Raw genomic sequence first — 23725 nt, forward strand, 5'->3', positions numbered from 1 at the left:
ATACAGCCACAAAATGCTCTATAACAGAAATGTTCACTGGATACAGGGGAAAAAACCCAGTAGCTTTCCTTGAAGTAGCTATTAGCATCCCCATCCTCAGAGGGAGCATCCCATTGCACATCTTTCATGTGCCGGATAAAACATCCGAGAGGCTCCTTGCTGCACAATTACAAAACGATCCCCTCTTACACCTCTAAGCAGCTTTGGGTGACAACTTGCACTCCCTGAATCTGCAAAATCAGCTTTAGGCAGGATCAGAGATACAGGAGACCTGCTGGGTCACAGAGCCAGCCTTGCTGCGGGGAGAAGGGAGCTTCCCTGCAGAGACTTTTAGATATACATGTGTGTGTATTTATATATACATATCTATAAAATCTATATATAAAGATATATATACACATATGTATTACATGTCTATATATATACCTAAATAAATAAAGCGGGCTGGGAGCAGGGGCAGCTGCAAGCCCGGCTGCGGGCAGTGGCTTGGTGCAGCCCATGCCATAAGGAGCCCAGGGTCATGCAGCACCTCCTGACCCTCCTCCACGTTGGCAAAGCAACTTCATAAACTCACAGAAGAATCCATCCAAGCCTATAAAATCCCCAGGACAGCGGTTCACATCTCGGGGATGTGATGCTGGCACTGGAGGGGGACGAGCCCTCTCCTTGCCTCCTCCACAGCGGCTGCCCACCCGGGCCAGCCCCTGCTCACCCATCACACACAACCCTTCCCCACGCTCCCTGCCTGCTTCCGTTGCCAAGGAGATGGGGGATGCTCGCACAGACCTGCTTTGTGTTGTGTAAGTACCAGCTACCTGGTTTAGCTATTTTTTAAAATGTATGTATTTTTTAAATTTACAGGCAGCTTCAGACACGTTCCCATGGGATGAAGCTGCTCAGATCTTCCAGCTCACCCATCCCCGTGCGCTGCCTCACATCTCAGCTGTCCGGGCTGCTGATGGAGGTACAAGGCTGGGGAGAGCAGAAGGTCTCTCATTCCCTCCTCCGCAGCCACCAGCTCCTGCTCTCAGCCCTACCCACACGGGCTCTCCGGCATTTTGCAACCAGGGAACTGAGGAGTTTTGGGGAGTTTTGCTGGGTTCAAGCTGCAGCACAACTGGCCTTGCAGGGACAGGAGGGACAGACCTCCGCTGGGATTTGGGGGAGGAGAGCGGCTGGATGGGAACAGTGCTCACCTCCACTGGCACTGTCAGCTCTGCCAACACAACTCTTTTAGGGCTGTGCTCTAAACAGGCACGCTGACATACCTGCATCAAGAATAAGCATATACACACAAAACATATTCCCACCATTCAAGAAGAATAAGAAGGATGAAGAAAAGCTAGTATATGAAGGAAAAAAACCACAACGTGAAATCACACACCACTGCTGTGCATCAGAATGAAGAGTGAGAACATCTAGGTTGATTTTTTTTTTTAGGCACTTCAGTCTTGTTTCTCAGCTACAAATGATCAATCCCACCAACTCCACCTCTAGGTGAAGGGCCTTACCCACAACTTACCCAGATTTTTCCTTTGTCCCTCTCAAAGTGGAGTAAAGGAGCCTGGGTACTAAACGGTAACATGCCTGAGATAACGTTAGGATATTCATTTTCTCTTAAAGAGGCTGTATCTAAATATCACCGTGTTGGTCTCCTGGGAAATTAGATCTATTGTTCTTCAAAGCCCATTCTGCAATAATTGGGCAACGCTCCAATGTGTTTGCTTGAAATTAGAGCACCAAATGCATTACGGTAAACTAGAAAGCACTTGCAACTTTTTTTTGGCGACTTAATTTTGTTATTAGGTTGAAAAGTACGTAAGTGCTCAAGTAAAACCATATAGTACTTTTACAGTGCAGTAAAAGCGAGATTTGTTATGTATTTATTCAGTACTTTACAGAAGCGTGGTACATATCACAGACCAAATGCTGCTCGTGTTGTTTGTACAAGTCGTCTATTGACTTCAGAGCCAGAGCAGGGAAACTCCCAGGAGGAAACCAAACAAGGGTGCAACCCAGCTCCTTACAGAAAATAACAGTAAATAAACCAAGCAGGAAAACAAAGGGAAAATATGCCGTGTTTCACAAGGAAACTTGTTTCTGAAGTGGCAGAAGAAACGTAAAATCAGGTAGTGGCTATGAAGCATGAAGCCTCCCCCCAGCGCGCCCAGAGCTCCCGCTCGCACTGCCACACCTGCAGCAGCACAGAGCAAGTTTCTCTCAGGAGCCACAGGAATATAAGGACATGACCGAATTCCTAAAAGCAAGTTTTAAAGAACTTACTCCCTTTCTCACAGCTCGGTATGTCATTGGGTAATAACACCACACAAAATAAAGGAGTCCCGGCTTGCCCCTCTTGGTCTCTGGTGCAAACCGTGCCCAGGATGGCGATGGGAGAGTTGAGGGAGCAGGTTTTGGCCATAGCAGCTTTGCAGGGGAGGACTGATCTCTGCTATTAAAATGCAATTTGAAGTACAGTCCCAATTTGCAGCCTGCGGGATATTCTAACTGGGAGGACTTGGACACTCACCTTCAGAGGCGGCACATGTTGGGCAAATTAAAGGCAGGTCAGCAGGACAGAGCAGGCGTTAATGTGCTGTCCTCCCTATTTATCCCTTCAACCAACAAATACCTCCCAAATTTACCAGCCTGGCAACTTTCACAAACCGGGAAACGTCACTTGCTAAAAAATATCCCAAAATACTGAGAAGTCAGTCTTACACACGGTGCTGCTTGCATGCCATTTCCAAAAATCTAAAGATTAGGATCAACATACAGTACCTAAGCCTTTCCCTCTCCGCACTTTATACCGTATTAATACAGCAAGTTGACTTACACTTGCCTAAAGCACCAATGTGTAAAAATCCTTGCACAAATGCTGGAAGTATTTATAGAAGGGATCCCTCCCAACTTGAACTCCCAAGCATAAGGGTTTGCACGCTTACCTGGACACACGGGTCTATGTACACAGCCCAGGGAAACACTGCTGCTGAAATTGTCACTACAGTTGTGGACCCAACCAAGCTGCCGTCCTACCTGACTTATCCCCAAAAGTTAAGACTCTTCTCTGTAGACAGACAAATAACTGTAAACATAAGAAAATGGTTAAAATTATCATTGCGTTAGAATTCTCATACCATTATTTGTAATTTAGACAGTCTCAGAAATATGGGGACACTTCTTGGATCAGATTAAAATCTCCAGTAAAATCTTAATTACTGTGAACTTGATGGCATTTATCAGAGCGTTCATGCATGCATCTCTCACTATATATTTCAATAGGTTCCCTGAAAACATATCTATTTAATTATACACCTGTGAAATATGAAAAACGGGCTGAATTCAGAGTGCCTTATTATATCCTATTTGTTCTGCTAAATTTTTGTGCAAGAATGATATCAATAGTTCGGGAACATTAGAGCTATGCACTATCTAATCAAAGGTGTTAAAAATATAGAGACATCAAGACTGCTGTAAAACAGGGTAGAGAGCCCACCTCTAGGTCACACACACAAATGCTGGAAAGCTTACAGGCAAGAGAGAAACAACCTGTCCCTGACACAGGGTTGAATGTGATAAAAAAAGGTGTAATAAAACATCATAGACTCACACACAGAGAGAGCCTCCCAGCTGTGCCAATCTTCAATGCACACACCTCCAGGTTTGAGGGTGCTCCAAAGAAGTTGCATGACTCTCTGGACGAAGAGGGCGAACGAAAGGGACAGTAATTTCCCTTGCACGTTAACCCTCACTCTTTGGTGGAACTGTGCAAGCTTAGGGCCAGAAAAGAATCAGTTTCTCTCTTTACAGGTCACTAACGCACAAGAGAAGTGCTGTTGTAGACGTGCATTGCCCTGTAAATGCCACCCCTCCTCAGTTATGACTTTGCTCTGAAATGTAAAGCTTCAAAAATAGTTACCATTTTTATCATTAAAAAAAGAAACCCACGAAGTCAACGACTGATCTGCCATGAGAACATCTCCTCAGCAGTATGCCAATGGCCACGAGGCAGTGTTCACTCCAGTACCAAGAATACAGTTAAGTGCCAATATCCCAGTCAAAAAATTACATGAATTTGAACTACTGGAGCCAGTACAGACTACAAGAACAGGAACTTTTAAAAGCTGAGAAAAATTATATGGAGCAAAGGGCTGACTCTGCACTTAAAAAACGTGTTATTTAAAACAAAACCAAGAGCTATGGTCTTATAGAAGACCTTTCCCTCCTCCCAACTCCCTCATCCTCCAGCCTATTCCTAAGCTACTACCTCTACTGAAGAAGGAGTGCAAAGTACAGCACACCATGTAATAACCTCAATTTTTCAAACATGTCTTACCCCCAACTTGCTATTGGAGGCAACCCTTGAAGGTCAGTTTCTTCCCAACTTACCTGCCACAGCTTTGCAGATACTGTGCTCGGTCGCTGGACGGTCAGTGGTGATTAACATTTACAACTAACACTTGTTACAATTAAAGGAAGGAAATGACAATGTTTTGGCCAAAAGTCAAAGTTGTTTCTTTCCACTTAATAACATTACACAATTTGAAAGACAGTTTGGAGTTTACAAACAATTAAAATCTTCAAGTAAGTGTCATACATGGTGTCAGGTGAGTACATCACTTTAGGAGCTAATCCGTTTTTTTCAGAGACAGAACTGGTCTCCTCACATGGACCAAGTCAGTGCCGGGCTGAATGCCAGTTCAATAGTAGTGTGCTTGGTGCAGTAGCCTGTAGATAGATTTGTCTGTATGCCAGAAATAATTATCAAATTAATGTGATTTTTGTATTAATCTAATAGCAGGATTAGGCCCTGACAATTGTGAACTATTTTTTTAAGTCGCCCATGAGAGTGGGAATTAAAAAAAGAAAAACAAAAACAAAACCAAAAAACAAACCAAAACAAAAGCTAAACATTCAGTACACAGCATCAGAAATACACCTTCTCAGATTTTCACATTAATAATCAAAAGTGTGTCTCTGATTATATTCTTTTATAGATGTGCTCCAAATTCTGTGTTTTATGTCACACCTTCTTCTGAAAACCACCGCAGTTAATTGTGTTTGAGGGAGTAGCTTGCCCTCAAGGAGAGGGTGTTTTATTAAACCTTCACTAGACAAAACCAAAATACTTTTAAGATCTCTTCAGAAACTTTCCCTGCTTAAAAAACAAACAAAACAAAACCCACCATTCATTGATCTTTGTCCAAGACCCCTAAGACAACAATGAAATTTCAAGATTCATAAAAGTTACATACCTTCAAAACACTGACAAAACAAAACAATATAAAAAAACCAAAGTGCATCTTTAGGAAACAGCATCCCCTCAGGTAGACTAATCTTTTACTGTACCAAGAAAAATAAATCCAAGAGGAGAAAAGATTTAGAGAGAAAAATACATTAGCAAATACAGATAAATTTGTTTTTAATAAAGGAGTTAATTTTCTTTCAATCCTATATAAAACAATAGCAATTAAAAACTTCATTTTTGAAAGTAAAATATTTACATATGAACAAGTAACTGTGCAAAATTTACATGAAAAAAAAAATGGTAAGACAGGATTTCCTAAAAGACAAAATAAAAGGGGTGTAACAGTTGTCAGGTGTTGATAAAAATACTGATCAGCATTCAGTTTACACGCAAGAGTTAAATTCTACCATGAGAGTTCACACAAAGAAAGCCAAAGTATTTACAGTCATAAAAGTACTATCAATAGACAATTTAATACAATAACCTCTGAAAATATAAAGAACCAATTAGTATATTTGTAATAAAAAAATAGGTACAAAGAAGGGACTTTGCTCTGGACATCTTTAAAGTAGGCCCACAGCTTGCATACAGTCTTTTAGCAAAATAATTATAGTTTACATAGCCATTTTTATGTTATGTGCCAAAAATTATGTACAATTACTGACAAAATACACCAACCATTTTCCAACACTTGATTCACACTGAGAAACAGTCTTTTGATGATTCCTCTCAACTTTGATTTTATTTAATCTAAGCTTTCACTTTAGCTAAAAAACACAGTGCAAGTAAAATATATTTATGCTGAAAAGGTTTCTCTTTTTTTCCTTTTTTTCCTTTTTTAACTTTACAGCTTTACAAACTATAGCAAATAAAATGCATTTTTACAGATGCTGCTAAAACATTCAGAAGTAACCCTCCTTTATGGGATTTCAGGGCCTCTAATAAGCAATAATGTGATTAAAATTGAGGTTATGTTTAAAATTAACTGTATATCCCTCTAGATTTTGAACATTTTGGGGAAAGATAAATATTCTTAAAAAATCAGTTTGCTTTGCTAACTGACTGTTTAAAAAAAAGCTAAATGAAATGAGGTCATCTGCTGTAGACATATGCCTATATAATTGATTTAGTTGAATAAAACTGAACTAAAATGCACATTTAATGTCGAAACTGCTACAGGGCTGACAAAGGGTAGCTAGTTATTTGCTAAACGATTCCATCAGTCTTTATATATGGCTTGTTTGGCAAGAAGGCCACTCAATCAAGAGATGAGTTAAAATTTAATTGTCCTTTTATAGTATCCACAGGCCTTGTAAGTATCCTCACTGTTACAGAAATGTATTTCTCTTATACTGAAGAGTTTATTTATAAACAGGAATATAAAACTGTTCCATGTAAAGAGGTGGTTGTTTTTTAAACAATATCCCATTTGCTTGTTACAAAAAGGCGTAATTTGCAAATATATAAAAAATGTCCTCAGGCGTCTCTCCGTCAAAAATACCTTGATCTTTTCCATTTTACTTAAGGAATGCTTTATATAGCAATAGTGAATGGCTTGTCTCTCGCTCATTTTCTAAACAAAATATGAGGTCCCTGAGGTTCACCCGCGTTATCCTTTGTCGCGTAAACTGTCTGGTTGTTCCAACTCCAGAGCTGCCTGGGACTGCTGCACTTGAACCAGATCCCTGGAAATGAGAAGAACAGATAAATCAGAACATGTCAGTGCTGGTATTCCAAAACTTTTCAGAGAAAACATGTGAGGTGAGAACTAAGTGACTATGTACAGGAAGCTACCAAACAGTATGTGTACGCTACCAGATCAGAGATTTCTTTTTAATTCTTATTTATAAACAATAGTTGAACAATCAGAAGTTTTCAGTGACATTTAATATAGACAAAAAAACCCCAAAGCACTGCTCTTATCTTTAGGAAGGCACTAATGATAGGCAATCCCAACAATCAAAACAAATAGAAGAGACAGTAATCTTCACAATATCGGCATACAGATCCCAAGGGTAGCCCTGGAGTTGCAATTAATGCAACTCTTCCATGACTGTTATGCTTTCCTTTATACAAGCAAGGAAATCCTGGAGTGCTTTAAAGTCATCAGCCATCAGAATCAGCAGGAACACCATCCGGTGACAAGGTGCCTCTTCCAGTAAAGACTGGGATTTGATCACATCCTGTGCACATGCACCAGAAACACTTTTTCGGTAGTAAGAGGGGTGCAGTCTGGCTTGAGGCTGGCAGAAGGGCACGGTCCAGCAAGGACAGCTAAAGAGCAGCGTGGCTCAGAACAGCAGCGACCAAAACCACTCTGAAGCAGCCTCCCTGCTCCTCCTCGCCTGTGGCAGCAGTAATGCACAGTCACCAGTAGATGGCATGCAGAGACCAAGAAGCCAACTTTCACCTCGAATTTTAAAGTCTGGAACCTTTTCGGCAGTTGCCTATTGCCGATACCTTGCTCTTCGTGTATTTATGTAAATAATGAAGGTGTTCCGAGTGATCGGGAACAGGCTATATTTCTGTGTCTTATCTATGGATTTTTTTTTCCCTCCAATTTCATTACTGGAACAATGATTTCTTTTCTTTTTTAATGGAACTTCAATACTTAGTGACACCAGAAGGGCCAAACACACTCCACTAGTGAATAAAGATTTATCTGCCTGAGAGTTTGGAGAATTTTAAAAGACTGTTCTAAATAAGAATACCCCGGACTTGAGAAAAGCCAAAATTTAGAGTAGTGCAAAAGCCATGTGAATAAGATGCTGAGGTTCACACTAATACAGTCCTCTCCACATGTAAAAGTAGTATATTTATGATCTGTGTACATTATTGATTAAGAAACCAATCTAAACTTGCGCTGGAAATTACCATCTCTCGGTTAGTAGTATACTGTGTTCAGTGCAGGTGTCCTTGCTTCACCACACTAACAGTGAAGTCAGACTTTTGTTTCTCAAGCAAGTTACCTGTTGAACCAGCAACCATCAGATCATTGAAATCCTGTAATTAGAACAGTTTAAAGGCTGGATTTTCAAAGGGATATTTTAAGGCACTTGCACAACTTAGGTGCCTCATTTCCACCAACTTCAATGGAAATTAGAAAATGCATTGGATGCTAACTAAATTTTGCCAAATACATACATATGACTACTAACAAGACAATAGAAAGAATGGTTGGAAGTGGTTTTAATTTTGGGGTTTTTTAAAATATTCTTTAGTAGGAGCACAAGCCTGATTTTATTATGTAGACTATAATACTTCAAATGCAAAGGTAAAATTTCAGGAGTCTTTAAAGACACAGAACTATGCTACTCCTGTAGGCATGGAATAAGTTAAGAAGCTTTTTGGTAATTTTCAATAAAACCACATGGACATAAAACTAAAACTGACAGCAACCTGTTTTGTTAAATTTTGAAACAAAACAGTACAATTACTACTTAGAAGTGATTTTACATGTAATTAAGATTCAGCATTCCTAGACATCAAAAGCTTACATTTACAAATCTGTGTCTAAGTAATGACAAACCTTATTTTCCACACTTCTTGTAATATGCCTTAACTACAAACTGCATACAAATGGTGACAAGTGGAGCTCAATTTAAAAATGTCAAGTGACACAGCAGCAAAAGCACAGCTGTGAGTCTATCAGATCAAAAGCAGCTGGTTCTTAATTAAACAGACAAAAAGATTAGATTTCCAGGGAACCTGTAGTTAATTGGTTAACCAGTAAGTGATTAATCTAGGATAACTAAATTAGTCAGATTTAGATGAAATACAAACAAGTGTTCACAGTAGATGTAAAATACATTCCATAACCTAAGTGACATTAACAGACTATTAACGTTGCACAGTTGAGCATACATAAGTAAGCAATGCCAACATTAACGCTGCATGAGATACTTCAGCATATTCCTCAGAGACGACTTCATTTATATACACATCTATCTTTGTAGAAGTGCCAAATTCTGCAATTTTTGTAATTTTAAACCACATTTATAAACCTTTAATACAGTAATTTGTTAACTTATATAAAAATAAGTCTTATTATCAGTAACAGGCATTTTAGTAATTTTCAAAAGTCAAAATTACTTTAAAAGATGCTCAAGAGGCTTGATTTTTTTATAAATAAATGTAACATTTACTAGTAATCAGATTGTTCTCTAACACTTTATATCAAGCATATGTAAATTATTGCTTCTAGCAATTCAGTAAAAAACAAGGCGAATTCTTTTGAAACAAGAGGCTTTTCTACAGTATAAATGTTTTAGCACTAAAAATGTGGAATGCTCAGGCAGTAATAAACAGAATTATTAAACTATTACTATCCTGTCACTTGCTATCAGACAAAACTCTGCAGGGAAAAATCCTCAAGCAATGAGGAGAGCTTTTGGCCCTGTAAATGATAAGTTTCAAGAAGATTTTGTTCTTTTTAAACACTAGAGAAATCCCACATTGAATGTCTTCCATGCAGAAAGCAATTTTATACCATTTCATGTTTATTATCTTGTTTAGAAATACAGTAGATAGTCTACCAATCTACCTGAATTTAAATTAACATTAAACTAATCAGATACTGAGCATACTGATAATTAGTCTGCAGAGAAATTTTTAAAAGGCCAGATTAAACAGTAAAATATACGAAGTATATGCAAGAACATCATCATCAGATGGAATTGGTCAAACTCATTTGCTGTAGAGATACTAAAACAAAGGCCAATCAACAACTGAAGAAAGAAATTAGGCAAGTTCCTATAACCTGAAGCTCCTCCTGTCAAATTTAGCAGCGATTCAACTCTACCACTGCACCCACCTCAATAGCATTACTCTGCACTCTTTCTTACTTAGATTGGCTACAACCACAGCAATCTCTTCCCAAAACTATGGAGGTCCAAAAAAGCAGAGACTTGAGAGAACAGCGATGGCTTTTGTAACATTCCTCCAGTTCCATGAATCAAGGAATGACAAATTTTATTCCCTATGCCACTACACAGATGCTAAAAATTGATCCTGGCCTTGGAGCAAGCAAAGCTGCACACAAAATACACTTCTGCCACTCAGAAAGCTTCCACAAACTAGGGAAAAACTCTAAACAGAAAGGTTTTTACAGAGGCTGATGCAGCAAAACCAAAGATTACAGTTACACTGTACCTCTGTCCCTGATCCAGATCCCGGTGAATCTACTTTCCTTTTCTTTCTGGGACCGATCGCAGCTAATGCAGTCAAGTTGGCATCCCTCTGTCTCATCTGTGCTAGCTCTTGTTGCTGCATCTGCGTTTGCCAGAACAAGTACAGTTAATTATTTTTCTTTCAATTTCCAAAATAAAAATTCATGTTAAGGTGAACACTTACTTCCTTGGCCTTCTGTTTCAACCTAAGCTGTTCTGGATCTTCTTGTCGAGATCGAGACTATGTTGATAAAGGATGAACATGGAATGGTTGGAGAAAAAGAAAGAAAAATTAATTCAGTTACAAAAGCAGTTAAAGATTCTAAGTCTTGCACAGCATATGAAAGTTCTTCTTAAACTTCAGCAGGAAGTGGAGAATACCTACCACTCCCACAGAGGGCAACAGGGGAAAATCATTTTTAGAAATTAAAAGCAGTTTTCTATTTCTTAGTTTGAAGTATCTATTTTTGAAAAAGTATTCCCTTTTTCAGCTTTGTTAAAAATAGCAAAGGAATAGCTAAACATTTATGCCTTAAACAAAACCATTACAAGACACAAATTACACAGATCTGAACTGAAATATACACACTTTGCATATGAAAAAAAGGAATCAGACCTGTACTTTTTGGAAAAATTCCTCCCCTTGCTGTGTAACCATGCACTAAGAACATACCTTTCTGCTGCACCTACACATCCAAGTCAGACTCGCATTTGAACAAACTGCAGCTAACTGACCAACAGACCGTTTACGTTAGCAATTGCCCACTTCACTTAGGCACCTACAATTACGTGTATATATCTCATACTTTTAGAAGTAACAGCACATATAATTTCAGCAAACGTTGTTGTCTAATACTATTAACACACATTTGCCAATTAATTTTTTTTGCTACATATATCAATTCTATTAGGTTCTTGTTTTTTCCAAGAAGTCAACAAACAGAAAACAGGAAGAACTTCAAGACAGTCTTTCATCCATACTCTCATATAAAGCAGCATATAAAACTATATTCAAACAAATCCTGACTGTTGTTACTCCTCTACATTCTTTAGACCAACAGCAAAATAAATTATTTTAATCCAGTGCTCAAGTACCCTTAAAATGTTAAGTTTTTCCTAATGATTAACCTATGTCTTCCCTGCTGCACTTTAGGCGCAAACACAGGGAATTACATGAATATGCAAAACACAGTCATGAAGACTTATGTTTCACCCCAGTCTTTTGTCTTCTGAAGTAAATGGATTTACTCTGTAATATTACTTCATAGGTCACATTTTCTAGACCTTTAAATTGCTTTCCTTCTGCAGTCTACTTGGTGTAGGGCCCAAAAACTGTACAGAGTATTCCAGCTCAGGTCTAACAGGAACCAACTGAAATGAAGGGGTAAGTTCACAACTTATGTGCGAACACTGCACTAAAAGAATTGGATTTTGACATTATCAACTCATCCCGGATCACAAACCCAAGAGAAACCTTAGGTTGTATTGTGAATTATTTCTAGAGTGCTCCTGCCTAGTTAGTCATATCTATCTTATATTCAGGTCACTGAGTAAAACCACAAAGTTTAATGCTTACATTTGTGCTTACATCAACTGCTTCCTATTTACTGTAGTTCTCCAACTGGTAAAAATCTTTCTGAATTCTATTTCTAGTCTCCAAAATACCTGTAACCTCTCTATTCCATTTAAGAGTACCACCAAGTTATAAAATGAATCTTTTTCACAATGCAATGTGCAAAAACTAAGTTTTAAGACCTATTTTAATTTGGGGAAAATGCAATGAGACTGGCAAAGAAGCTGTCTCACATGCTTTACCATGAAAAGCAGAACAGAGCTCTAGCTAAAGAACATATTCTTCAAGCTCCACCTTTGAAGATTAGAGTCTTCCCCTTCATTGCAAGTGCTTTAGAATGAAAAGAAACTCTGCAGTTTTGACGTCAAAAATGACACTTTGCAAACGTGTGAAATCTAAGCACTTGCCTTTGCTGCACGCATTAAAATTTCCCTTTCTTGTTCATCTTTACGCTGCTTTTCTATTTGATCAAGTTGTTCAAAGAACTTGAGCTGTGCCCGAACATCACTTGCTTGTTCGTATCTTTCATCATCCTGAAAACAGAGCAAATATGTTTCTCATTACATTTCTTAAAAACAAAGCTGTTAGCTTGTACTGTACTGTAGAAGAACATATACATTTAAAGCTCCAATGTTCACTTTGTCCTTTTCAAACAAATAGCAAGTGTATATTTACTCTAGTCAAACCAGTTAGAATTCTTAAAAGCATTTTGTTCTATTCCATGAATCATCAGATTTTGACTTCTAAACTAATATCATCACAGCTTTAACCTCACAAACATATTTCACAGAGCTGTGTGGTTTTTTTAAATGCTGTTTAGGCATTTGCATATATTAAGAACACACATCTGTCAGATAGCAGTCTCTTGAGAATTCAAAGCAGGGCTTTTATCTGCCTATCTGATTGTACAATCACTCAGACTCTAAACATTTGACATAATAAAAGGGAGGGCACAGTTTCTCTGCATTTGTTTTAAAAACATTTTTATATGCAAGCTGAAGAGTTCTAGTCAACCATGTGTATTAATATCTTAATATAAGATAAATCAGTCAAAGAGAATAAACAACCTGACTTCACAGAATGAAGAACACTTGAACTCATGCATTACAGCCAACATGAATTTGTGCAATTTTGCCGCTTTATTTGTGTAATTAAATACAGTTACCTTGTAAGAAATATTCTTTTGTTGAGCAGTCTCTGATAATTTTTCCACGAGGTTTTGTAGTCTTTGTTGTGTAGCATGTGATACGTAGCTAACTACATCAGGATGGATTTCTGTTATTCCATGTTTTTTACCTATGACCAGGACAGAAGTCAGTTGTAAAAAATGATTTTACAATACAGCTAAACATGTTATGGTTATCTCAGTCATGGAAATGCTGTTTGCAAAACAAGGCTTTCGGGTATTTCTCAAACAAGCATTAAACAGGAAATGGCATACGTATAAAAATTTACATTAGCTTAACAAAATTTACAATCTATTACTAAATGCTGTATACTACAGAATAACAAATAATTGAAGAATGCTTTTTGTTCTACCATCAATTCTAAACTAGTAAGTAAATATGATAAAAGTGTTTCTGGGTTTATTTTTTAAAAAACAAATGTAATTATTTTTGTTATGCCTTACCAGTTTATACAGTCAGAATTTTAACCAGGTCCAGTAATTCTGATGTTAAACTGCCATCATTTTAGAAGGCAACTCTATAGGTTTGCTACCCCTTAACACTATTCTACTTTCATAAGCTGAATGATTGCCCACAAGCATCAGAATATACAAAAAGTAACAACTCCAGCAACTTTAAACTATTCAAATCAATTTATATGGAAAATGCCTTCAATTAAACCCAAGACCAGTGAAATTTGTTTATTAAAGTTCAAGAAAAATCAACATACCTATTTCTAATATCCTTCTTTGTAAAGGTGCCGGGAAAAGGAAGGTTTCGTCTTTACAGGATCTTGTTAATGTGCCCACTAGCTCAGAGTTTGTTGCCAATATCCGAGCACTTTCTTCCGACAGGTTGACTCCAGCCATTGATGCAACATCATTAATGTCATCATCATCCCTTAAGAAAGGAAAACTCATTATAATCATAACATTTAGTGCTTATCTGCACACACTGCTACAATACCACAGCTGCATATAATGAATTCCACAGTAAATCTGAATACTTTATTCATTTTTATTATTCATATTTATTTTTATTTTTTATTCAGATTTATTATTATATAACTTTATTTCATTTTTGCATTTTATTTGCTTTTATTATATAATAAAATAAAACTAACATAATTTGAGTCCAAAGAGCACTAAAAGTATTATCGCAGTTTTGTACTTCCTAACTGTCTTCTGAAGATCCTTTCTTACGTAATGTTTCAACACCAGACACATCACTACCACAAAACAATAATAAACTGCACTCATCACTGTAAAACAGGCTGTACATCCGAATAACCCGAGCAGAGTTGGGAGGACTGAAGGAATGAATTCTATTTGCTTGTCCAGGCAGGAATTGTTTGTGAGGTTTGATATTTATCCTTAGCACCAGCTAAATGCTAAAACCAGTCTGGCACAAGTATGTTGTTAAAGTCTTTAATAAAGTAGCAAGCCTGCCCACAGAAAATACACCTCTAGTTCTAGAACTAGAGTACACACCACTGGCGTACAAAAAAAAGTTCCCACTGAGTTCCGCAGCCTGCCCAGGCAGCACAAGCACAAATAAGCGTACGGTTCCTCACCTAAAAGAGCCTCCCCCAGGTTCTTTCAGTTTATTCTTCTGAGCAGCAGCTACTTGTGTCGAAACAGTGGCAATAGCTTTGTTTCCAGGTAATACTGCTGGTTTTACAACAGGTACTGAAAGAAGAAAGACAAGATTTGTACTCCATCAAATTTGTATGAGAGTTCAGATTTACAAGACAGTCACAGGTAGTAATGGCAATAGGTCTGGTGCAAAGACTTTACCTCAATAGTTTCTGCCAGCATCTCACCCATCTAAAACAGGATCCTCCCACACAATTCCAGTACCCAAACAATTTCTCTGACTGTAAATGCTGCCATATGTGTATCCCCAGCCACTATGGCACTATGCACTGAAGATTTTAGCAGTAGTACAACAGCCATCATACAGCTACAGGGCACTTAAGAACGGATATTCATAAACCAGACTTGAGTTAATGCTATCAAATACAGCATATACCAAGTATCTTGACCTCTTACCTGTCTGAAGTTGATTCAGTTGAATTTGAGGAGTGGTGAGCATAATACGACTATGTGGTTGCCGCAATGCTACCATTGGTGTTTGTGTCAACGTTACCTGTGGAGGCCTTATCAATGCCCCTGCTTTTTGAGACTGTTGGATAACCTACAAATAATAAGAAAAAAAGAACTGTAAACAATCTGAGAAATAACTAAGGCTAAGAATCAAGTGGGAAGAACAAACCCTACAATCAACTTGTAAGTTGTGATCTTAACACATCTGTTCATTGATCTAAAATCAGCACATTTTAAGGTATTTAAAAGTTTCTTTATATAAATTACACTTTACAGGAAAACTAAATATTCCACTTTGTGTGATACAAAAAAGTATCTTTCTATTAAAAAAACCCAAACAAACAACAAACATCTATAATCACAAAGGTCCAGATAAAACTTTCTACATGTGGCTTCTACATTAGAGATACAGATGCAAACTGGATCTGCCTGAACAAACTCTAGAATTAAAAATAATAGAGACACGATAAAGATAATCCAGCTAGTTCTACATATGCTGTTTTCATCCAGAACCAGCATAAGCTACAGCTGTGTAGCTTTGTACTGTTGCATTGTTAGGTCAGACTGAGTCTCAGGCATGTGAACTCATAAAAGTAGGGTTACATCGCAATGCTACAATCAGAGCCATTTATGCAAACTCGTCTTCTGGCCTCAACTACTTTTCAGAAACTTACTTTCAAACTACTGCAAAGAAATCTACCAACTCCGCCTATTTGGCAAGCTCCATTTCTCCAACTCTGCAAGTCTTTCTTTTGCTACTTTTGCTACTACTTTATATATTTATTTAAGTAAAAGGCCAAATTATTTTCTTGTAAATCCAGCACTCATTAGTCAATGTTCAGTTTTTATTCCTTCCCTAGGTTCCTAACCTCTTTCTATAATATCTAGGTTATAAAGGCAGTAAGACCAATACAATCACTAGTTTTTCTCCCAAGGTAAGTGAAAAATATTTGTGGATTGACAAAAGAGATCTCTCCTTTTCATTTTATATGAAAATTTCTGCTTAGATGAATGCCAAACGTTCTACAGGGAACACTGAAGTACTAAGTAGCAAAAACACCCTAGTAATTTAATAATGTATATTAATTAATACACATCCTAGAAAAAGCTTACACTCAGACACTGCTGAGGAAAAAAAGGTGCTACACATTATACTGTTCTTATTTGGTTTATGTGCAGGCCTGAGAAAGTTATTCTTTCTCCTCTTTTGGGGTAATCTGTCGTTAGATTTATGAAATGGGGAATGAAAGATCCTCCAGAACACTGCTCTCTCATGGATATGCAGTAATTGAGACAATCTGCCAATATTTCATGCTACAATAGGAAATAATATAGCACTTTAATCAAGAATGGATTTTAAATTATACTTTTTTTTTTCCTTAGTAGATAGTTTCTCTCAAGAGGTCAAAGATCTCTGATTAAGCTAAACCACCAATTTACGAAGAAGAGTCACTGTATTATCAAAAAAACCCTGTGCAGTAACAGATGATGCACTTCAGCTCACGTACCAGTGGTGTAGACTGCCCTTGTTTACTAACACCAACTTGTGTAGGCTGAGTTAGGCTGATTACAGGTTGTTGGAGAGTACTCGTTACAGTTGCAGTTGCCTTCCCTGCTGTGCGCTGAACTGAGGAGCTTAGAAGCACCGCTGCAGATGGAATCGTTGCTATCGTTGCTTGCGTTGTTGGCTGTTGCTGTTGACTTTGTTGAATGAAAGCTGCAGAGTCTGGTGTTAACTGTCTCAAGGCAGGTAAACTCCTCTGAAAAGAAGAAAGGAAAGAATTTGCTTGAGTATTTTAATCCTAGATCACACAAGAAAACATTAATTGTAGAAAGCAATGCATTTCATTTCAGTCCATTGTATCAGTCTGTGTGCACCTGAGAAAACATGATAGCAGCGCACACAGAAATACCATGCTACTTCACATTTAAAGCTAGACAGGGTGAAGGTACCTTTAGTGTGGAAGCTTGGATATCATGGGCCTCTAGGTTATGCAAGCCTATCTGGAACCCCTGGTATGTACTTAACAATCCAAGCCCATGCTGCCTTCCTCGATTGTGTTCCTACATATATACCACGCGATAACATGTGATGGCTTAAAAGACATACTGGAACACTGGTGAAGATTTCAGAACAGCTCAACAAAGACCACAGTGTTTTACTGGATTCTTACATTAGTTGTTTTCTTATGGTAACAATTTTTGTCCTCATGAACAGCTCAAGGTTGAACAAGCATTTAAGAACCCAGAAATGTCAGCACACACCTACAACTATATCCCTTAATCATACTTTAGTCAAGCAGAGTTATACTTTTACCATACAGTGATGTTGTACTTTTTCTGATTTTCAGACGATAAATGTTTCAGAATAAACATTATTTTGAGATGTGTCCAATTAGTATAAGATTTATGACAAATGGGATTTATTATTGAGAGGTGACACATTTCCTGTTTATCCATACAAACAGGTATACAGCACTGGCAAAAAAGTATGAGTTTGTCCAGAAGGTACAGTTTTCTGTATCATTCAATCCCTTGTTTTCTTTCCAAGACTAAAAAGAGGATAATAAATCAATTCATAGGTTTGGTGCTATGGAAAGAAACTGCTCGTAAGTCACAGAAAGAAAAAACTTTTCAGATTACTCAAAAGAGCTATGATGTGACACTGTAGTAGAAATTACATTATTGACTGTGCCAATGAGTCATACTCACAAACTCTTGGAACCAAGAGGCAGAAATATTTTTTAAGGGAGCAAAAGTCTAACGAGGCACCATTTAAAATTTCCATTTACACCATTTTGGAATTCCATCTATACTGGTAAAAGATGTGCTTGTGTTCATTGCTGCTGATACACAAGCACAGAAATATACAAGGCCTAGTGAACACAAGTTACCTTCAGGAAAGGCACAAGATAAGGTTGAGGTGAAGAATTAAGTTCTCTGTACAGCCTACTGGTAAAGTCTTCCGCTTCAATTTTTCCATCCTTCAAAACAGAAAATCCAAATGAACAAACTTGTAGAAATTAACTTTTACAGATACTCAACACCAAAAAAAATTTAAGACTTAACAATTTATTGAAAATAAGCGGTATCCCTCACTATTTTTAGTTATCAATAGCTTTATGGTAGTAACTAATTTTACTACAAATTTCAACTAGTAAGACCTACAGTCCCATCTTTCCTTTTCTTCTTCCTGTCTTTCAGTCAATTTTAAGAAACATCTTCAGCTGTTCTCACCATTACAGGAATGTCCTATCTATAGATCAAAGAGCCAGGTGGAACCTACAGAAATACTTCACGTGACCTGCAGTCATCCACTTATCAATTGCTCAGAAAAGCCAGGCAGCCCCATCTCTGGTGTTCTCTTTTCCAAAGGTACTATAGTTCCTCCATTTCAAATAACTGAAGTTGTGCCCACCATATGCTCAAAAGGCAGATGTCTCTCACAAAACTAGATGTATATCCCTCATGGGAAGATACACTTTGAATTTTGGTCTTGTGACAACCTCTGGTTATCACATGATAACATCTGGAATACACAGCTCTACCTTAACTTAAAGGTTGCTAACAACTAGGCTAAGCAATGCTAGTACTCATTCTATAAATATTAAGTATATCAAGCTTTTACATTAGCTTCAGATAATATTACTCACTTTTTTTTTTTAAAAACTTGTGATTTCCTACACTCAGCTATTGCACTAGCTGTAGTGTCTTCCCTCAAGTACATAATTCATCTTTTTATTCACTGTTTTATCAATAAAAAATGTAGAATTTAGAGTCAACAATTACATTACTCGCACTTCAGTTTAACTCATGTTCTCATGCATGAATATGAGCAGTAATTTCTCATCATTTACACGCTTAAAGGAAAATTTATGCATATATTCTAATTCAGAAGAAGCAGAGTTTCAACTTGATTTATCTCACATTTAATAATCTCCCTCCTCTCCAAAAAAACCTCACAGTTTTGAGTCTAAATTTGCCTAGATACTGTTTCTTACAACTTTCCATGAACTTTTCTTACCAGCAGGTTCTGTACCAATTCTTTCACGTTAGCTGCAGTCTCTGAAGACTGTTTTCCAGATGATGCCAGTTTTATTAATGTGGACAGAAAGTTTTTGCATTTCTTCACATTTTCCATAGTTTCCTGTTATAGGAGGAGGAGGGGTAGAACGGAAACAGTCAGAGAAGGGAAGATAAACTCTTTTTAATATAAGTTCTGACTGTATACTCAGAGAAATAAAGTCCTTCTTTAGTTCACCACTGCAGAATATTATTTATAGATTCATGTCCCTCACCGCTTAAGACATAATCAGACTGAAATTAATATTTTGCTTCATATATACATATGTATTGTACATTTTTGTTATCAAAATTTAATAAATTATGATTCTGAATGAAGTTAGGAAACACAAAGTATTTTAAGAATGGCACATTGTGTATGGGAAAACACGTGTTTTAGCAGGACACCAAATAGCAAAGCTCCTCCTTCCCAGCACATGGATTCTCCCTGTTGTGCAGTCCTGGAAACATGCATCTTGAATGAGTCCATGCGAACTTCTTATCCCTTCTCAAACTGATTCTACTCTGCAGTGCTGAACAATTCACTTTTCTATAAGATACAGCTAATATGTTTTAAAAAAAGGAGTGCTTTACAAACTGTTACAGAAATCAAAATTAATACTTTGACAGCCGTCAAAATTCAAGTGACCTGTGTTCACACTTTGTAAATTACACGGTTCTACTAAAAGTTTACCTTTTCAAGACCAATAGTTCACAGAACTATGCACAGAATCTTTACTACTCTCCACTCTGATCTGTGTGTATGTGTGTATATATATATGTACACATGCACATACCTGCACACATGTATATGTGAATGAACAAAAAAAGATTGTAAATGCGCTCAGTATCTTACTGTGGCAGCAGTGGAGGTTGCCGTTGTTCCTTGCACTGTTCTCTGAGGAGTTCCAGTTTGTACAGCTGTTGCTGTCCCCAACGTAGTTGTTTGTGCAGTACCACCCAGAACAATCTGAGGCTGCAGGGAATACAAACATAAGATTATTTTATTTGGAACGTACCAAAAGCTGTTTTCCTGAACCATCAAATGAAACTGAGCCACAGGACAGTAGAACATCTTTCACAGCTACTATAAAAAGAAGTTACTAATCTGCCATGTGTTGCAGTGGAAAGAAAGAGCCACCAGATGGCACAAAACACTACCCATTCAAAACTGAAATCCTAAAAGTTGATTAAGAATTGCACGATTTTTGTTTACTGAATAAAATGGCAAAATAATACCATAAATATACCCTTATGCACTGTGGTTTCAAAATACAATTAAAACGAGCGCTAAGTTTCTGTGAATGCAATAGCTTTTTTGCCTGTTCCCTTAAATGCCACTTTCAAAGGGAGGAATTTCTAAAAAGGCACAACAGACACAAAAACTCAGGTGTTACCTAGGTCTTTTTGATGAACAATGGGACAAAACATTTTTCTAGTGTTGTAGACAAGTTGGTAATTCAAAGTAGAAATACCACCTTTAAAGAACCAACATTGTAAGCAAGAACTTTTCGCGTACACAGTTCATTCATGGACTTCCAACACAGTCTAATTACTAATGACAACCCAATCAGAGAGACAGTAATTCTTACCAAGCTAAAGCTAGCTCTCAGAATTTTAACAAATCATCTGTAAACTTGCTCTGCATATAAAGATGCACAAGAGGCTCCAGTGCTGCCAAAGCTAACTTTCACTGGTATTTTGGGAGACAGAAAAGGAGACAAGGATTTAATTTGTCTCATTTTTGGAAATCAGGATAAATGAAGTCCATGAATGGCTCATTACAGCAAAAAATATGCAGATGGAATGATTTTTTTTTGTCCAGTATAACAGCAGTGCAAATTAAGGAGACTCAGTTAGGTAAATTAACTCTTAGATCTGGAAAGATCACTGGCATAGGCAAAGGCTCACTGAGAGGAAAAAGGTTAACTGGATGCATAGCAAAACCTGCATGTTTTAAATTAAAACTCTCTAATCCTGTCTACTCAAAGGATGAAGAAAGCACAATGAAACAGATTAGGCGACAGCAATCATACTGTATCACTGTTGCCTGGAAGTCATGTGGAGAATTTCACACTTTTGCAGTATGTTTTAAACTCACACCACCACCCCTCAAAAAAAAAAAAAAAAAACAAAAAAACAAAACAAAACTACAAGAAAGCCTATCATTAATACAGGCCAGGCTATTAGAAGAGAACCCACGTACTAAGACACCGCTATTTATCCTTGAGTTATGAGAATCCCCCTAAGTACATAGACCAAAGCAGACACTCGTGTAAGAGGGAGAAGGCTTGTGGAAGAGAAGGCTACCAGTGCAGCCTTTTTTTGCAATTGTAAATTCTGCTGCAGAATTCGGAGGACTACAGATCCATCACAGGAGTAACATCACAGCTCCAAATCCAAAGGGAATTGGTGTCACTTTCTTGAGGCAGAAAGCATAAAGGTATTTTATAATCACAGAACTGACTAAAATACAAACTAATAACAGGACACCTTTAAATACATATGCGTATAGGTATAATATGAAATAATAACACTATACATATAAAAATTATACATATACATCCAAAATGTAAAGTAATTTGAGATCTGCAAATGTTTTAGAAAGGATAATCCAAAATATATTTCTCCCATGCACTTAGCAATTATATTTCCTGTATTTCTGGCAGTCTCAAGCAGGTTTTCAGCTCATCTTAACTGATGTATCTCATGCATACATTACTTTTCTACAAACTCACTTGCACAACAGGAGGACGCTGTAGCGTTGTTGTGGGTTGCACTGTTGTTTGAGCCTGAGACACTTGCTTGATAATAGTAGTTGGTGTCACCTGTCGTGCAATAATAGGCGTTCCTGGAGCCTGGTGAAGAGGAAAAAACCAAACACATTAGATCCTATATTTAAGTATAATCTACCTTATCTAGTGCTTTGTCTCTGGATAGTTGCCATTATTACAGATACAAAAGAACGCATCTGGACCACTATAAAACTGTGAGAAGGATTTTTAGTCTTAACTTAATGCAACTGTGATGATCTCAGTATACATATACCCATATCCACTTTTTTCTTCTAGTCTTATTCTATTGGGGGAAAAGAGTTCTACATGTTAACCATATATGGTCTTGAATGGTCTTCTTTATATCAAACAGTTTTAAACTTAATGCCATTCAGCTAGGTAAAAATATTTTTGATGAGTAACAGCCAAACCGTAACAGAGTTATGAACAAAACACAATGCCTATGCCATGTGGAAAAGCCGATATAGCACCAGGTGGACCAATGGTTTCTTCAAATCACTAACATACCTTACTTTCTGGTGTATTCTTGACAGGAAGAAATATCTTACAGTTTTTAACACTACAAATTACTGAACTAACCTGCACGGTTGATATCTGCACTGGAGGAGCACTGGTAGGTGTAGCAGGACGAGGAGTCATAGTATTTTGAGGCTGAGACTGGGCATGTGCCTGTGCTTGCATCTGCGCCAAGGCTTGTTGAGGGATCATCAGCAACTGCCCATTCTCACTTCGCACAAGGACCATGCCTGTTAAAAAAGAAATTGGTCAAGAAAACATACATCCTTTTCAAATATGAAACATATTTTTTCAGGTTTTTTATCCAAGTTGGATACATATGTAATTAATGTACTGCTGAAGGACTACAGAGCTAACAAAAGTGGTTTAGAATAAAAGCAAAATACCCAGCTGCATTATCACATTTTGTGTAGAATACCTTAATTGCAGAAATACTCTTTCTCTATCAAAATGCTCAGGATGGTGTGCATCAGAACACACAATGAGTCGTATTTGCCCCAATCAAAAAATTCCATGTGACTAGAGGCTAAAATTAGCAATCATGTAAAAATCCTATCTGCTCTTTACTAAGAAATTTGTTTTATGAAACACTGCAAATAAAAGAAAATTTTGCGATTAGGCAAGATTCCTGTTAGTTTTTCTTTAAGAGGGGGGAAAAAAAATATAATCAAACATAGGCTTCACCATTAACAGGAATACAATTGTCTAAGTTCTAAATTAATTTCCCATAACAAATTTAGTAATGAAAGTGGCTATAAAATCATAATCTTTCTCATGTGCATCTGCAACAGACTGCGTTGTGCCATGTTACACCCCAAAAGAAAAATAAAATGGAGAGGGAAATGAGGCAGTCGTTCCCTGCTCAGTCACTCAGATCAATACACTTAACCCCACTTGGGTAGCTATAGGGAACCAGATTTTAACAGGCAGATTTTCAGATTATAGTCTCTCTCTCTTGAAGGCACAAACAGGATCTGGACAACATGAACTGTTTTTCAAGAGCTCATTCATTCAGCATGCCTCAGTCAGTCCATGAGAGCCTCAGGACCTCATCAGCTCTGAAAAAGCCACCTAAGGAAACAAACTGGGCAC

General features: G+C 37.4%; 1 protein-coding gene across 1 annotated transcript in view; it reads right to left on the reverse strand.

The window, feature by feature from the left end:
• Window positions 1–6088: 6088 nt before the first annotated feature.
• The window catches only part of TAF4 (TATA-box binding protein associated factor 4), a 38473-nt gene continuing 20836 nt past the window's right edge, over window positions 6089–23725 (reverse strand). The window contains exons 3-16 of the mRNA XM_075166643.1: window positions 22697–22863; window positions 22061–22180; window positions 20179–20298; window positions 19285–19407; window positions 18155–18244; window positions 16769–17020; window positions 15207–15351; window positions 14729–14843; window positions 13886–14055; window positions 13155–13285; window positions 12397–12522; window positions 10601–10657; window positions 10400–10519; window positions 6089–6933 (exon numbers count right to left, since the gene is read on the reverse strand). Coding sequence (XP_075022744.1) covers window positions 6766–6933; window positions 10400–10519; window positions 10601–10657; window positions 12397–12522; window positions 13155–13285; window positions 13886–14055; window positions 14729–14843; window positions 15207–15351; window positions 16769–17020; window positions 18155–18244; window positions 19285–19407; window positions 20179–20298; window positions 22061–22180; window positions 22697–22863 — 1904 coding nt within the window. The 3' untranslated portion in view covers window positions 6089–6765. The remainder of the gene's footprint in view (window positions 6934–10399; window positions 10520–10600; window positions 10658–12396; window positions 12523–13154; window positions 13286–13885; window positions 14056–14728; window positions 14844–15206; window positions 15352–16768; window positions 17021–18154; window positions 18245–19284; window positions 19408–20178; window positions 20299–22060; window positions 22181–22696; window positions 22864–23725) is intronic.

This window comes from Calonectris borealis, chromosome 17 (assembly GCF_964195595.1).
Source record: "Calonectris borealis chromosome 17, bCalBor7.hap1.2, whole genome shotgun sequence".
Classification (NCBI taxonomy): Eukaryota; Metazoa; Chordata; class Aves; order Procellariiformes; family Procellariidae; genus Calonectris; species Calonectris borealis.